The 16,609-nt window shown below is 35.0% G+C and overlaps 1 protein-coding gene and 1 pseudogene across 1 annotated transcript in view; one reads left to right on the top strand and one right to left on the bottom strand.

The window, feature by feature from the left end:
- The window catches only part of ADAMTS6 (ADAM metallopeptidase with thrombospondin type 1 motif 6), a 410,832-nt gene that overhangs the window by 369,601 nt on the left and 24,622 nt on the right, over positions 1-16,609 (bottom strand). Inside the window, exons 5-7 of the mRNA XM_053589876.1 lie at positions 8,062-8,273; positions 7,470-7,553; positions 6,813-6,958 (exon numbers count right to left, since the gene is read on the bottom strand). Of these exons, the coding sequence (XP_053445851.1) occupies positions 6,813-6,958; positions 7,470-7,553; positions 8,062-8,273 (442 nt within the window). The remainder of the gene's footprint in view (positions 1-6,812; positions 6,959-7,469; positions 7,554-8,061; positions 8,274-16,609) is intronic.
- LOC128584720 (MICOS complex subunit MIC26-like) lies at positions 15,433-16,055 on the top strand (annotated as a pseudogene).

Here is a 16,609-nt window from a genome sequence, read left to right as displayed (position 1 = left end):
ATTGGTTGACTGGATTAAAAAAAACAAGCCATCCATTTGCTGTCTGCAAGAAACACACCTGGCCTCAAAAGACAAATTAAAGCTCCGAGTCAAGGGTTGGAAGACAATTTTTCAGGCAAACGGAATTCAGAAGAAAAGAGGAGTTGCAATCTTATTTCAGATACATGTGGATTTAAAGCAACTAAAGTCAAAAAAGACAAAGATGGTCACTTTATATTGGTCAAGGGAAAACTACAACAAGAAGACATTTCCATTCTAAATATTTATGCACCCAATTTAAATGCTCCCAGATTCTTGAAGCAAACCTTACTCAGTCTGAGCAATATGATATCTGATAATACCATCATAACAGGGGACTTTAACACACCTCTTACAGAGCTGGACAGATCCTCTAAACAGAAATTAAACAAATATGTAAGAGATTTAAATGAGACCCTAGAACAACTATGCTTGATAGATGCATATAGAACACTCCACCCCAAAGATAAAGAATATACATTCTTCTCATCACCCCATGGAACATTCTCCAAAATTGATCATATCCTGGGACACAAAACAAATATCAACAGAATCAAAAGAATTGAAATTTTACCTTGTATCTTTTCAGACCATAAGGCACTAAAGGTGGAACTCAACTCTAACAAAAATGCTCAAGCCCACCCAAAGGCATGGAAATTAAACAATCTTCTATTGAATAACAGATGGGTGAAGGAAGAAATAAAACAGGAAATCATTAACTTCCTTGAGCATAACAACAGTGAAGACACAAGCTACCAAAACCTGTGGGATACTGCAAAAGCAGTTTTGAGAGGAAAATTCATCGCTTTAGATGCCTACATTCGAAAAACAGAAAAAGAGCACATCAACAATCTCACAAGAGATCTTATGGAATTGGAAAAAGAAGAACAATCTAAGCCTAAACTCAGTAGAAGAAAAGAAATATCCAAAATCAAATCAGAGATCAATGAAATTGAAAACAAAAGAATCATTCAGAAAATTAATGAAACAAGGAGTTGGTTTTTTGAAAAAATAAATAAAATAGATAAACCATTAGCCAGACTAACTAGAAATAGAAAAGTAAAATCTCTAATAACCTCAATCAGAAACGATAAAGGGGAAATAACAACTGATCCCACAGAGATACAAGAGATCATCTCTGAATACTACCAGAAACTCTATGCCCAGAAATTTGACAATGTGAAGGAAATGGATCAATATTTGGAATCACACCCTCTCCCTAGACTTAGCCAGGAAGAAATAGACCTCCTGAACAGACCAATTTCAAGCACTGAGATCAAAGAAACAATAAAAAAGCTTCCAACTAAAAAATGCCCTGGTCCAGATGGCTTCACTCCAGAATTCTATCAAACCTTCAAGGAAGAGCTTATTCCTGTACTGCAGAAATTATTCCAAAAAACTGAGGAAGAAGGAATCTTCCCCAACACATTCTATGAAGCAAACATCACCCTGATACCAAAACCAGGAAAAGACCCAAACAAAAAGGAGAATTTCAGACCAATCTCACTCATGAACGCAAAAATTCTCAACAAAATCCTAGCCAATAGATTACAGCTTATCATCAAAAAAGTCATTCATCATAATCAAGTAGGCTTCATCCCAGGGATGCAAGGCTGGTTTAACATACGCAAGTCTATAAACGTTATCCAGCATATTAACAGAGGCAAAAATAAAGATCACATGATCCTCTCAATAGATGCAGAAAAAGCATTTGATAAAATCCAGCATCCTTTTCTAATTAGAACTCTGAGGAGTATAGGCATAGGTGGCACATTTCTAAAACTGATTGAAGCTATCTATGACAAACCCACAGCCAATATTTTACTGAATGGAGTAAAACTGAAAGCTTTTCCTCTTAGAACTGGAACCAGACAAGGTTGTCCTCTGTCACCTTTACTATTCAACGTAGTGCTGGAAGTACTATCCAATACAATTAGGCAAGACAAGGAAATAAAGGGAATCCAAATGGGAGCAGAGGAGGTCAAACTCTCCCTCTTTGCTGACGACATGATCTTATACTTAGAGAACCCCAAAGACTCAACCACAAGACTCCTAGAAGTCAGCAAAAAATACAGTAATGTTTCAGGATATAAAATCAATGTCCACAAGTCAGTAGCCTTTGTGTACACCAATAACAGTCAAGATGAGAAGCTAATTAAGGACACAACTCCCTTCACCATAGTCTCAAAGAAAATCAAATACCTAGGAATATACCTAACGAAGGAGGTGAAGGACCTCTATAAAGAAAACTATGAAATCCTCAGAAAGGAAATAGCAGAGGATATTAACAAATGGAAGAACATACCATGCTCATGGATGGGAAGAATCAACATTGTTAAAATGTCTATACTTCCCAAAGCTATCTACCTATTCAATGCCATTCCTATCAAAGTACCTACATCGTACTTTCAAGATTTGGAAAAAATGATTCTGCGTTTTGTATGGAACTGGAAAAAACCCCGTATAGCTAAGGCAGTTCTTAGTAACAAAAATAAAGCTGGGGGCATCAGCATACCAGATTTTAGTCTGTACTACAAAGCCATAGTGCTCAAGACAGCACGGTACTGGCACAAAAACAGAGACATAGACACTTGGAATCGAATTGAACACCAAGAAATGAAACTAACATCTTACAACCACCTAATCTTTGATACACCAAACAAGAACTTACCTTGGGGGAAAGACTCCCTATTCAATAAATGGTGTTGGGAGAACTGGATGTCTACATGTAAAAGACTGAAACTGGACCCACACCTTTCCCCACTCACAAAAATTGATTCAAGATGGATAAAGGACTTAAATTTAAGGCATGAAACAATAAAAATCCTCAAAGAAAGCATAGGAAAAACACTGGAAGATATTGGCCTGGGGGAAGACTTCATGAAGAAGACTGCCATGGCAATTGCAACAACATCAAAAATAAACAAATGGGACTTCATTAAACTGAAAAGCTTCTGTACAGCTAAGGAGACAATAACCAAAGCAAAGAGACAACCTACACAATGGGAAAGGATATTTGCATATTTTCAATCAGACAAAAGCTTGATAACCAGGATCTATAGAGAACTCAAATTAATCCACATGAAAAAAGCCAACAATCCCTTATATCAATGGGCAAGAGACATGAATAGAACTTTCTCTAAAGATGACAGATGAATGGCTAACAAACATATGAAAAAATGTTCATCATCTCTATATATTAGAGAAATGCAAATCAAAACAACCCTGAGATATCATCTAACCCCAGTGAGAATGGCCCACATCACAAAATCTCAAAACTGCAGATGCTGGCGTGGATGTGGAGAGAAGGGAACACTTTTACACTGCTGGTGGGACTGCAAACTAGTACAACCTTTCTGGAAAGGAAGTATGGAAAAACCTCAAAGCACTCAACCTAGACCTCCCATTCGATCCTGCAATCCCATTACTGGGCATCTACCCAGAAGGAAAAAAATCCTTTTATCATAAGGACACTTGTACTTGACTGTTTATGGCAGCTCAATTTACCATTGCCAAAATGTGGAAACAGCCTAAATGCCCACCAATCCAGGAATGGATTAACAAGCTGTGGTATATGTATACCATGGAATACTATTCAGCTATTAAAAAAAATGGAGACTTTACATCCTTCGTATTAACCTGGATGGAAGTGGAAGACATTATTCTTAGTAAAGCATCACAAAAATGGAGAAGCATGAATCCTATGTACTCAATCTTGATATGAGGATAATTAATGACAATTAAGTTTATGGGGGGGGGGAGTAGAAAGAGGGATGGAGGGAGGAGGGTGGGGCCTTAGTGTGTGTCACACTTTATGGGGGCAAGACATGATTGCAAGAGGGACTTTACCTAACAATTGCAATCAGTGTAACTGGCTTATTGTACCCTCAATGGATCCTCAACAATAAAAAAAAAAAAAAAAATACCTAAAAAATAAAAAAAATAAAAAAAAAATAAGTTATAGGAAGCAATTTTGCACATTAATATAAAATCATCTATGGAATTTTCAGAAATATTTTTACTAAAATCATCAGTATTGTATAAACATATGTTGAATTTCATAACTCAAAATATATAAAGGATATCAAGCAGAGTCTGATGGATGAGAAAAATATATGTATATTATTATATATAAAAATATATATAGAGGATGTCAAAAAGGTATACACATTTTAAGAAAGGAAAAAACTATATTAAAATTGTAATACTCAATATATACCAATACAAAAATGAATACAAGTCATACTGAGTACTTCTCATAATTGCAGAAATCAGATGTGACTTCAGTATTACAAATTTTACACAGATTTTTCCTTTACTAAAATGTGTATACCTTTTCTTTTTTTTGGCACCTACTGTATACATGGGAGAATCAGCACTAGTAACTCCCCAACCCTCCCTGAAAAATAACCATATCTAAATATTAAAGGTGATAGTCATCTCATTTGTCACAAGTCACTCTGTTGTTCTAGTAACGCAAAGATGATTGTAGACTTTTAAATAGGCTAGAATTTACTTTGAGACGTTAATAACAATTCAAAAAATGATTCCAAATTGCCCCAAAGAGGCATTTTTCTGACCTCTATTACATTAACCAAAGAAATAGGATATGAAATATGAACACTCTGAACTACTATTAAATCTTCAGATCATTTCTAATACTAGTATGACCATAAGGAGACAAACTAAGAAAAATTATGTTTAAATCCAGAACACCAAAAAAGGTATTCAAAGAAGCTTACAGATGCAAAGAAGAGAGCTGCAGAGAATCAGAATAATATCTGGGCAAATTCAGAACTAAATGTTAGCTGGCTACAGTAAACGTAGCCAGTTAAAGAAAGGGGTGTAAGTGCCCAGATGTATTTCACTACTTGAATACTTAAGTATGTGCCTAATTTTTCGTCTGCCATGTGATGCAAAAGGTAAAAACCCAATGGAGATACAATAATGAAAACATGAAGTATTAGGAGCCCACTGTGTACTGCATTTTGGTAGACAGGAAGGGTTTTACAAATATAAATACAAAAACCATATAAATATCTGGGATCATTTTGTTAACCATTATAATAGACATTTTCCTCTAGTAATTTCATTGACACTACTCATATCTGTATTTTTTTATATAAAAGTTTCCACATTTGCACAATCCCTAATATATTTTTAATTCCTTAACTATATTTAGGAACATTCCAGACCAAGGAATGAGACTTCAAGGAATTGCAAGACTTAATCAACTGACATGTCAACACATAGGAATATAGAACCAAATAATGTTTTTATTCAGCAAGAATGCCATAAACTTAATTTTCTGGTTTATGATTCCACATAGATAAAGTCAATTAAAGTAATTTCAGGCTCGGCGCCTGTAGCTCAGGAGCTAGGGTGTCAGCCACATACACCAGAGCCGGTGGTTGAACCCAGCCCAGGCCTGTCAAACAACAATGACATCTACAACCAAAAAATGGCCGGGTATTGTGGCGGGAGCCTGTAGTCCTAGCTACTTGGGAGGCTGAGACAAGAGAATGGAATCACGTAGGCCCAAGAGTTTAAGGTTACTGTGAGCTGTGACATCGCGGCACTCTACCGAGGGTGACATAATGAGACCCTCAAAATAATAAATAAATAAATAAATAAATAAATATAAAGTAAGTTCAACTGTAAAAAAAAATAAACTCAGAAACTTTATGATTCAGTTAACGGGGAAATTGTTCTAATAGCTGAATTTATCTTATCTTACTAGGTCTCAAAATCCTAATCCTATACACTTTATAGTTCCTTCATAGAGCTTATAAGATGTAGAGTCAACAGGCACACCACAGACAAGTATGGTTAAATATTCCCTAGCAAATTAAGGAAATAATCAAGTTAACAATGAGTATTCCACTTAGCCAAGAGAGAACCATGCTTCCATTTTCCTTATTATTTGTTATTGTTACTTTATTTTGTTTTTTATTTTAAAATACTGATGACAGATCAAGGGATTTGCTTATCTTAAAATAATTTAAGTGTAATGTTTCTAATTAATCATATTAACAGTATTAAAAACTAAAACAGACATAAAAGTATAAACAAAGAAGACAGGATCAACCGGGTTTGAGCCACACTCTTTGAATCATTAGCTGAGTGATCTTGAGAAACTTACTTCACTATTTTAAGCTAATTTCCTTCTTTCTATCATAAATAAAATAATAATGCTATGTACTTCTCAGAGTTGTTACTAGAGAGCAAAGAATAAAATGGATCTGAATATAGTTTTGTAAAATGGAAAGCAATATATGAATTCACTGGGTTATTATCAAGTAGTAATTTTACTTGAGAGACAATCTGTTCAACACAAAGTATAATTTTCAATATGCTTCTTTACATATCTTCTCATATATCTTAATTAAAATAGTTTAAATTAAGTAAACATTCAAGTAAATTTTGAAACTGCCAATCTCTTCCCTACCCCTACATTTTTTGGGTGGGGGAGGGCCAAAGGTCTCACTTAACAAACTTTAGCACAACTTGGAGGTAAGCCTAGTTAATATAGTCTATAACCAAGAGTGAGTTAATTTTTAAGTTAATTTTTAAAATCTGTTTTTTGTCATATTCTGTAATTGCTTTTCTTATTGCAATAAGAAATAATGCAAACATAATAATAGTGTAATATATTCTGTCTCAGGATTGAAAAATAAATTACCATTTTGTTTTTTCTATACTCATTACCCAAATGAGGCTTTATATAGAACGAAATATAGTTGCCATACTGAACAAACAACAATCAAAGGAAAAATACTTGCAACAAACCATACCTAGTTATAAGAACTGCATTATCGTGGTGGGCAATCCCATTTTCTGGAATGGTGTTTCCATCACTTTGGTGGGAGAGAATGGATTTCTGCCATTTACAGAAGCTATCGAGAGACTTGTCTGCATGGTGGTTTATCTCCAAGTTTGGCTGCAATACAACATGCATACCAGAAATGTTCCAAACAAATTACTAAGGTCAGTTGTTAAAATTTTTGAAGACTAAAGTGGGACTATAATTAGAAGCAGTGGTTTCTAGGAATAATCTCTTGCCAATTTTTATCCCTGCAATATCTGACCTAGAGTGCATTTAGTTTATTATTGAACAGACATTCTTACCAGTTCCAGCTTTAATGACAGTATGAACATATGTGAGATTATCAGCATACAAAACCAATGAAAACCATTTTTATAAGGTATGCCAAGCAAATGTCCATCCTTATACTGAAATATATAGCTAATATATATGCATAGTTTTAACATGACATAAGAGGTATATTCTCATGAAGTATTTAAACTTTGCTCAAAATATTAAATTTCTAGAGCTAAAAATTATATTCAACAAGAACTTCCTAAGAGAAGCAATAATAAAACATATTTTTAGTAATAAATAACTTTAGCCTGTTATTAAGAATTTAGATTTATAAATAATTCATTCTTACCTGATCTTCTGTGAGAACAATTAAACGGACCACTATAATATTCACAACGTTTCCTAGGCTGGAATCACGGTAAAGTTTGGCAACCTGACCTCCAGAAAATAAGAATAGACACAAAGTCAGACAAAAATCACACAGTGATGGTTGGATATTTTCAAAAAGCAGTGGAACAATTTTTTATAAATTCAGTCATGATATAAATAAAAAGGTATTATTTTACCCCATATCACTTAAAACTCTACCCTCAATGTGCCTTGGTAAGAGATTTTTATGTAAATCTACCTCAAGAAATATTTTCTCTAAGACATGAACTACAACATAGAAATTAGAGGGTAAGCTGATGTTTCAAGTTACAGAAAACTTGCTAAACAAGATTTGACAATGCATTAAAAATGTCATCTGAAAATGAACATTAAGGTCACCTTTAAATTAATTTTCTGTAGAAATGAAACATTAATAGACCAACTTTTTTTATCATTTTAGATGTGAATTCTCATTACTTATTTCACAGTAAAAAATTTTGACACAACAAACTACTTAGTGTAAGTAAGTATCCCTTAGTATCCCTCTTATTATATAGAGGGATCAAACTTACAATATTCATCACACTCAAAATGTAATGTTCAATGTCTTTGCGGCCATGGTAGCCCACCATCATTTTGTCTGCCACAACCAGTGTCTCCACAAAGCGTTCAATGCTCACTGATCTCTTCTGTCTGTGGTGACTATGTGTTTCATTAATCGTTAGTGAAGAAGGAAAAGTAGGTGTGTCATTCAGCCACCAAGGTTTGCCACTTCTTGTAAGATCTACAATAAAAACAAGTACCAATTCAGATAGGTTCACTAATTAAACATTTATTTTAATATTTCATGTAGATATGCTCTTAAATTCTCTAATGTATTAAGATTTTTCAAAGTGAGGGAAGGATATGAAAAAACAGTAGTTAGAAAAACATTTTGAAATTTTCAAAATAATTATGCTATCTGAAAAAATTTAAACACTAGTGACATTCAACTGCTCATGAAAAAATAAATCTAAAAAATGAATTACTTAATAAGAAGGAATTCCCAGGCTGGCATGATATCCCATGCTTACAATATTAGTAGTTTGGGAGGCTGAGGCAGGAGGATCACTTGAGGCCACAAGTTCAAGACCAGCCTAAGCAACATAGCATGAACCTATCTCCACAAAAAATAAAAAATAAGCCAGGTGTGGCGGCACATTCCTGAGGCAAAAACATTGCTTGAGCGCAGGAATTCAAGGTTACAGTGAGGTATGAAAAGAATTTTTAAATAAGTATTTTATATTATTCCAGTGAGTAATTATATCATAATACATTTAAATTTAGAACATATGTGAATCTCAGTAAATTGACCATCCTAGGGACTGTAACAAACTAGTCAATATATGGAGGTGAGGCCTCATAAAAAAAATGAGGCCTCCTGTACTGATACATACATGTGGCACATGTTTTGTCTATAAAATTAGGTCAACATAAGGATATGGTCAATGGAAGTTCAATAGTATATTTTAAAGAATCATTTAAAATTGTTTAAAAGGAACTAGAGCACAAACATATAAAACTCTCTAAGACAGCGCTCATGGAGAACATTAGTGTTGCAAAAGTATATTCCTGAGATGACTTTCGTATTTATTTTAAAGTAAAATGTTTTATTAAAACTATCTTAATTGGAACCAATTTTATTGCTCCAGAAATCTCGATTCTAAAAGGCAATAAATGACTTTTTTCACTTAGTTTTGCAACCTACAACCATTTTACTATCAAAATACTCCTTTTCCAAACTCTAGAGGTAAGGGGCATTCCAATGAGAGTTGAAACATCATAGTTTTAGCACAGTTTGCTTTAAATCACATTTTTTATAGATTGCAGTGTATACTTTGTTTTCTAGTCATTTGGTCCTTCAGTATAGAAAAAACTAATAGTATTACAGCATTTGTAACAACTTGCCTCAATCTTTGTTACATAAACTTGAGCAGGTAGAGGTCTTCTGTGTACCTCACCTTCATATGCTTATATTAAACAAAACTTTTTTTTTCTTTTGGAGACAGAGTCTTACTCTGTCACCCTGGGTAGAATACATTTGTGTCACTGCAGTGGCTCATAGCAACCTCAAACTCCTGGGCTCAAGTGAGCCTCCTGCCTCAGCCTCCTGATTATCTGGAACTACAGAAGTGGGACATAATGCCTGCCTAATTTTTCTGTTTTTAGTAGAGAAAGTCCTGCTCTTGCTCAGGCTGCTCTAAAACTCTTAAACTCAAGTAATCCTCCAGCCTTGACCTCCCAGAGGGCTAAGGATTACAGGCATAAGCCACTGTGCCCAGCCCAAAAACATCTTTCTTACTGCTACTTATTGAAAAATTTAGTGAGAAAAAATTAGATTAACATGTTGTTGACCAGTCATGAGTTTCATGTTTGCACTTGCAGTACCTACTGCAGTTTTTAAAACACAGAGTAATGTAAGATATTACAAAAGCTTTCTTGATCTTGTTCAGTCCTGTTCAGTTTATTATAAAAAAAACTACTTTTCTAGATATTCAGATTTTTATTACATTTCTAGTACTGCAATCAGTACCTGATTGTCTGTGTGATTTTGAAATATTTTGTAGTGGTCTAGAAAATGGTAGTTTATTGGAAGACGGTTATGAATCTAATATTAGACCACCAAAACAGCAAAAAAGAAATGTAACAGAATCTGATAGTGAAACTGATATTCAAGAAGCATAGATTGAAAATGATATTACACAAAACATGGAGGATTATACAAATATTTTGGGTATAACTGTTGAATTTAGTGCTCCACAGAATATCAAAGAAGTGATAGATTTATATTTTGATAATGATTTTTTTGGTTTAGTTGCTTCTCAAATCAATTTATACTACTGCCAAATCAAATAATTTTGTAAAAACTCTACTAAAACTATCATGGATGGAAGTAACCACTAGTGATATAATTTCTCAATTTACTGATACTGATGGGACAAAAAACAAAAACAAAAAGCACTGGAGAGATTACTTGACAACAGACTCTTTTTTTTCCTTTTTTTCTTTTAAGACAGGGTCTCACTGTGCCACCCTCAATAGAGTGCTATGGAGTCACAGCTCACAGCAGCTTCAAACTCTTGGGTTTAAGCAATTCTCTTGCCTCAACCTCCCAAATAGCTGGGACTACAGGCACCCACCACAACACCTGGCTATTTTTTGTTATTGTTGTCATTGTTGTTTAGTAGGCCGGAGCCAGGTTCAAACCAGCCACCCTTGGTGTATGCGGCTGGCACCCTAACCATGAGCCATCAGACCCTTTTCATGAAACATCAATATTTCCTAAAACTATGACCAGAATGAGGTTTAAGCAAATCTTTACATTTTTTCATCTTAGTGATAATTTTTAAGCTACATCTAGTAAAGACAGACTTTATAAAATGAAGCTTCTTTTGGATTATTTTATTATAAAATTTCAATCTTTGTATATACCTAAGCAAGAGTTATCCCTAGATTAATCAATGGTACCCTACAGAGGGCATATCAGCTTTGTTTCACTTTCATATTCCATTATGGAATATCGGATAACTTCTGCATAAAATTGCTAGTCAACAATGTATTAACATACGTACTTGACAGAAAGTGGCACTATTTTCGTTTTCCTAATATCTTTAGCCTTTGTCTTTTAAAAATTGCATTGGGAGGTACTATGCCTTGAATGTCCACACCAATGTGTTAATGTTTTAACACATGCTGAAACTTTATGGCCATTATAACAGTATTAAGAGATGGGGCCTTTAAAAACTGTTTAGTACACGAGGGCTCCATCTGCACGAAGGAATGAATGCTGTTATTATGCAACTGGCTTAGTTATCTTGGTAGTGAGTTCCTGATAAAAAACGATGAGGTCAGTCTGATTTAATCTGTTATGTGCACTAGCCTCCCCCTCTTGCCTTCCACCATGGAATGACCCTCACCCAATGCCAGTGCCATTGTCTTGGACTTCTCAGCCTTCAGAATCGTGAGCCAAATAAACTTGCATTATTTTTAAATTACCCAGTTTCAGGTATTCTGTAATAGCAGCAGAAAATGAACTAAGATAGTAGGATGGATAAATTTAAAGAAATAAGATGTGGAAATGATCATGACAAGAATCAGTCAAATAGTTTTGAAACTCATAAGTTAAATGAGGTCTTTATTCCTTGATCTCATGGGAGGCAGAGAAATAACACTTTTTATTTCAATAATATATTCCTAAGACAGCCAATAAGTATTTCCCTATGTCCAATTGTGGTACATAGACTCTTACAGTAGCCCCCTCTGTTTCCTGAAGTTCACACCCTCTATTTGAGAATAGGAAGGAACTGTGACTTGCTTCTAATAATAAAATACAGCAAAGATGATGAGATGCATGTGATTTTGAATATAAAAGAACACGATTATGTTACATAACATTGCAGCACTTGTCTCACTTGGAGAAGAAAGCAATCATGTTGGTGAATACTATATATCAAGGAACGTAGGTGGCCTCAGGAAGACAAGCATCCCAAAATTCAGCCAACTACAACCACGAAGAACTGATGGCTGCCAACAGCTGTGAGAGTGGGGAAGTGGATTCCAGGTAAGAATCCAGCCCTGGCTGAGGCTAAGCAGATGACCCGACCATGTACAGACTCCTGACCCACAAAAACTGTGAAAAAATAAAATGTATGGCTTAAGGTAGTATGTTTGTGGTAATATTATTATAATAGCCAAAAGTTTTCCTGCTTCAATATAACCCCAGTTTCTCCTGCTAAGTCCTCTATTATCATAAAACCACTCATGTATTCAAGTCATGCCTAGTCTTCTCTTTCTCTAGAAACATAGCTTAAATGTCTAAAATACAGGATTTAATCTTCATTCTTTTAATCATGTATTCTTCTCTGATCCATTCAATTTCTCCTTATTTTTATTTAAAGTATTATGAAAAACATTAGATACGATTGGGCAATAAATACTTAGCAAATGGTGTTTCCCATTTGCTAAGTATTTAGCATAAGGTAACTATATTGTTATCATCATCATTGTCTTAATTTTCAACCTTTTAAGTTTCTTAAAATGAATTTTCTAAAAATTCTTGGAATATAACAACTGTATCTTTTAACTTATGAATGTCCATCAAAAGCATTATATTTATATATATCTTACATATATTATATATTACATATAATGAATAAAATTATAAGAGGTAACACACCTTTTGTCTCCAGAATGACTAGCTCATTACAAAACTGTATCTGAATTCTATAATTGCCAATTGATCTTTATTATTATTTATTTTATTTTATTTTTGAGACAGAGTGTCACTATGTTGCCCTCAGTAGAGTGCTATGTCATCACAGCTCACAGCAACCTCAAACTCTTGGACTCAATTGATTCTCTTGCCTCAGCCTCCCAAGTAGCTGGGACTACAGGTGCCCGCCACAATGCCTGGCTATTTTTGTTGTTGTTGTTGTTGTTGTTGTTGTTGCAGTTGTCGTTGTTTAGCTGGCCGGGGCCATGTTCGAACCCACCAGCCTCAGTATATGTGGCCAGCACCGTAAGCACTGTGCTACAGATGCCAAGCCTGATCTTTAATGAAGCTTCATGATCTGTAATTAATATCTTTTTTACTATAAAATATAAGATCAATGCATTTAGTTTCAAAATGATTAGTAGTTCTTCTACTGATAATTATCAAATATGCTTTAATCAATTTAATTTTGATTAGAGTATAGATGTCAAAGAAAACATTGTTCATACATATATAAAACACAGTAACTTTTCCCAAAAAAATCAATATATAAATCTCATTGCCATCTGAAATATAATTTTAAGGGAGGTTAAGGGCATTTTTATGTTATCTGAATTGTCAGACTATTTTGCAAAGAAAACTTATCAATTTATTATTTAAATAACTAAATAAAATAAGCATGGAAAAAAACAGAAAAAAATGAAATACAATTTTAACTTTTTGATCAGTATTAAAATACTTGAATACATATAGCCATTTGCAATTATTTCACTGGTCTGCTTTAGTTTTCATTAATAGCACTGATTACTATTGAAAGTTGGTCATGTATTTGTTTGTTTGCTTATTCAGTTATTATCTATCTTTCCTCACTAGAATATAAGCTCCATGACAGCAGAGACCTTTTCTGCATTAATTATAGCTGCATCCCCAGCACCCAGAATAGTTTTGCCTGTAGGTGCTAAACGAATATTTACTTAATAAATGTTTAAGCAGATAATGCAGGTATAAAAACATAATAATGTTCATATCAGTGGACTAGAAGATCTTAAGTTATCGCTGGGTGTTAGAATAAGAATGATTTTCACTTTCTTTTTTCCAATATTTTCTAAATTTTCTAAAAATAACATTTATTACTTCCACAAAATGTTTAAAAATTTATAGTTTGAATCTAATTAAATAGGAAAAGTCATCTCTGAATGTAAGATAAAAATGCCAAGTATCAAAGAGGATTTCATATCTTATATTTTGATGTAAGCTTGAATTCCTGATAACGGGCTATCTGGCAATGTATGCCTATAAATTCACACCTCTCACTTTAGCAGCGCTGTTGAACTAATACCACAATTAAGTTTTTAGCCAGACATTTCCCAAATTTACAACCAAAGTGCATTTTTCTGAATATCTAGAAACATTTCCCCAGAACTTAGGGAACTACTACTATGTTCTCACTAATGGGAACCCAGCGAAGGAGACAGATTTAACTGAAAACAGGAAGATGAACCTGGAGACATAAAGACCAATTAGAAATTCAATACAGTAGTATAGTCAAGATGTAATGGGGATCTAAAGTAAATGGATTGGTGTTAGGGGTAGTAGAAACAGCCTGTGAATGGAATGACTTGAAAGGGAGGACTATCTAGGAAATTGCCACAGTAATCCAGGGGAGAGATAGTAGGAGAATATCTTCCCCTACGAGGGCAGAAGTTTACGATGATAAGAATGGGTATGGAGAAGAGTTTGATTCATACCTACACCATTGAAAAATAAAGATTTCTCTGAATTAAAATAATGCACTAGGCACCTCAAAAGAGGATAATCTGAGTATCAAAGGATTGTGAGATATCTTTCAGCATATAATGAAATCTTTAAATATTTTTACGAAAGGTTATCTTTATAATCATAAAGTGAAAAATGTCGGGCGCAGTGGCTCACGCCTGTAATCCCAGCACTGTGGGAGGCTGAGGAGGGAGAATCGCTTGAGCTCAGGAGTTCGAGACTCGCCTGAGCGACAGTGAGACCCTGACTCGTGAAAAAAATGGAAAAACCCAGCCGGGCGCCACGGCAAGCGCCTGTAATCCCAGCGGCTTCCAGAGGCTGAGGCAGCGGGGTGCCCGCAGCCCGAGTCTGAGGTTGTGGTGAGCTACCACGCCCACTGCACTCTGCTCAGGGGCATAGGGTGGGACCCTGTCTCAACACAAAAAAAAAAAAGAAAAATGTCATATTATGGAAAAACAATGGAAAAGTGTATCCATAATTAAAAACTAAATATTTGAATCCTAGTTATACATATAGCTCAAACGTTGAATATGAGATAAAATTATTTCCATAATGTTTAGTTTCTTTACTCAATACAAAGATCTAATCAAACCTTTTGTTTTTTTCATTACTATACAATTTTATTTCGTATTTTAATTGCATCCACTTGAAGTGGTCTATTTCTAGTACCAACTATTCTTTTTTTTTTTTCTTTTTTATTAAATCATAGCTGTGAGTACCAACTATTCTTGACCAAGAAAAAAGCTCAGAGATTAGCTGGGCACAGTGGCTCATGTCTGCAATTCTGGCACTCTGGGAGGCTGCAACAGGAGAATCATTTGAGGTTAGGAGTTCCAGACTAGTCAGAGCAAAAGCCAAACCCCATCTCTATTAAAAATAGAAAAAGGACCCTGCCAGAGCCACTGCTGCCAGCAACATGTTCAAGGTACTTCAGAACGTGGGGCTGGCCAGGCGCGGAGCCTGCTCACCTTCAAAGTCTATGGCAGCACCAAAAAAGGACTCACCCCCCGCAAAGCCAATGAAGATTAATGAGCTTTCACTCTACTCAGTTCCTGAGGGTCAATCCAAATACGTGGAGGAGCCATGGACCCAACTCGAAGAAAGCATCTCACAGCTGTGAAATCACTGCAAGCCATACAAGTTGGTGTAAGGAAAAATACTCCCAAACTAAGCCCAAGATGCAAAGTTTGATTCAATTGGGGTTAGACAGCTATGAATATCTTTAACATGCCCCTCCTTGTTTTTTCCCAATACTTGTTGTTACTGGTTTTGCTGGCCTTGGTGGACCCCTTTTGGCTAGAGGTTCAAAAGTAAAGAAGCTGGTGTATCCACCTGGTTTCCCGGGATTAGCTTCCTCTATCTATTATCCACAACAAGCCATCGCATTTGTCCAGGTCAGTGGAGAGAAATTATTTGACAACAAGCCATCACATTTGTCCAGGTCAGTGGGGTTTGCGAGGATACAGAGTCATAGAAGATTTGTGGAAGGGGAACTTTCAAAAGCCAGGAAATGTGAAGAATTTACCTGGAAATAAGTAGAAAACTCCATGCTCTGCCCATTTTAATCAGATAAAGGTAAACATTGGAAACTCCATATAGTAAATCAATTATTTCTACAGACAAATGGCAGAGAAGTCAGTATTAATGTATTAAACTGGCATTCTTCACCAGGAAACTATACTAGGCCTCTGTTATCTTAGGTGATATCATCCTACAAGTAAACTAATCTAAAATCCTGTCACATAGAGATAATGTATAAGCCTTAGAATTCTTCATTCTCATGTTGCTATTTATGTATATAATTAAAATCCAAGTTTAAAAAAAATAGAAAAAGTAGGGTCAGGCACAGTGGCTCACTCTTACAATCCTAGTGCTCTAGAAGGCTGAGACAGGTGGATTGCTTGAGTTCAGGAGTTCAAGACCAACCCCAGTAAGGGCAAAACCCTGTCTCTAATAAAAATAGAAAAACTAGCCAGGTGTTGTGGTGGGTGCCCATAGTCCCAGCTACTCAAGAGGCTAAGGCAGGAGAATTGCTTGAACCTAGGAGTATGAGATTGCTGTGAGCTATAATGCTACAACATTCTACCCAGGGT

Source organism: Nycticebus coucang, chromosome 1 (assembly GCF_027406575.1).
Source record: "Nycticebus coucang isolate mNycCou1 chromosome 1, mNycCou1.pri, whole genome shotgun sequence".
Lineage (NCBI taxonomy): Eukaryota > Metazoa > Chordata > Mammalia > Primates > Lorisidae > Nycticebus > Nycticebus coucang.
Note: the sequence above shows the minus strand (reverse complement) of the source record. Positions and strands in the feature narration are given on the sequence as shown.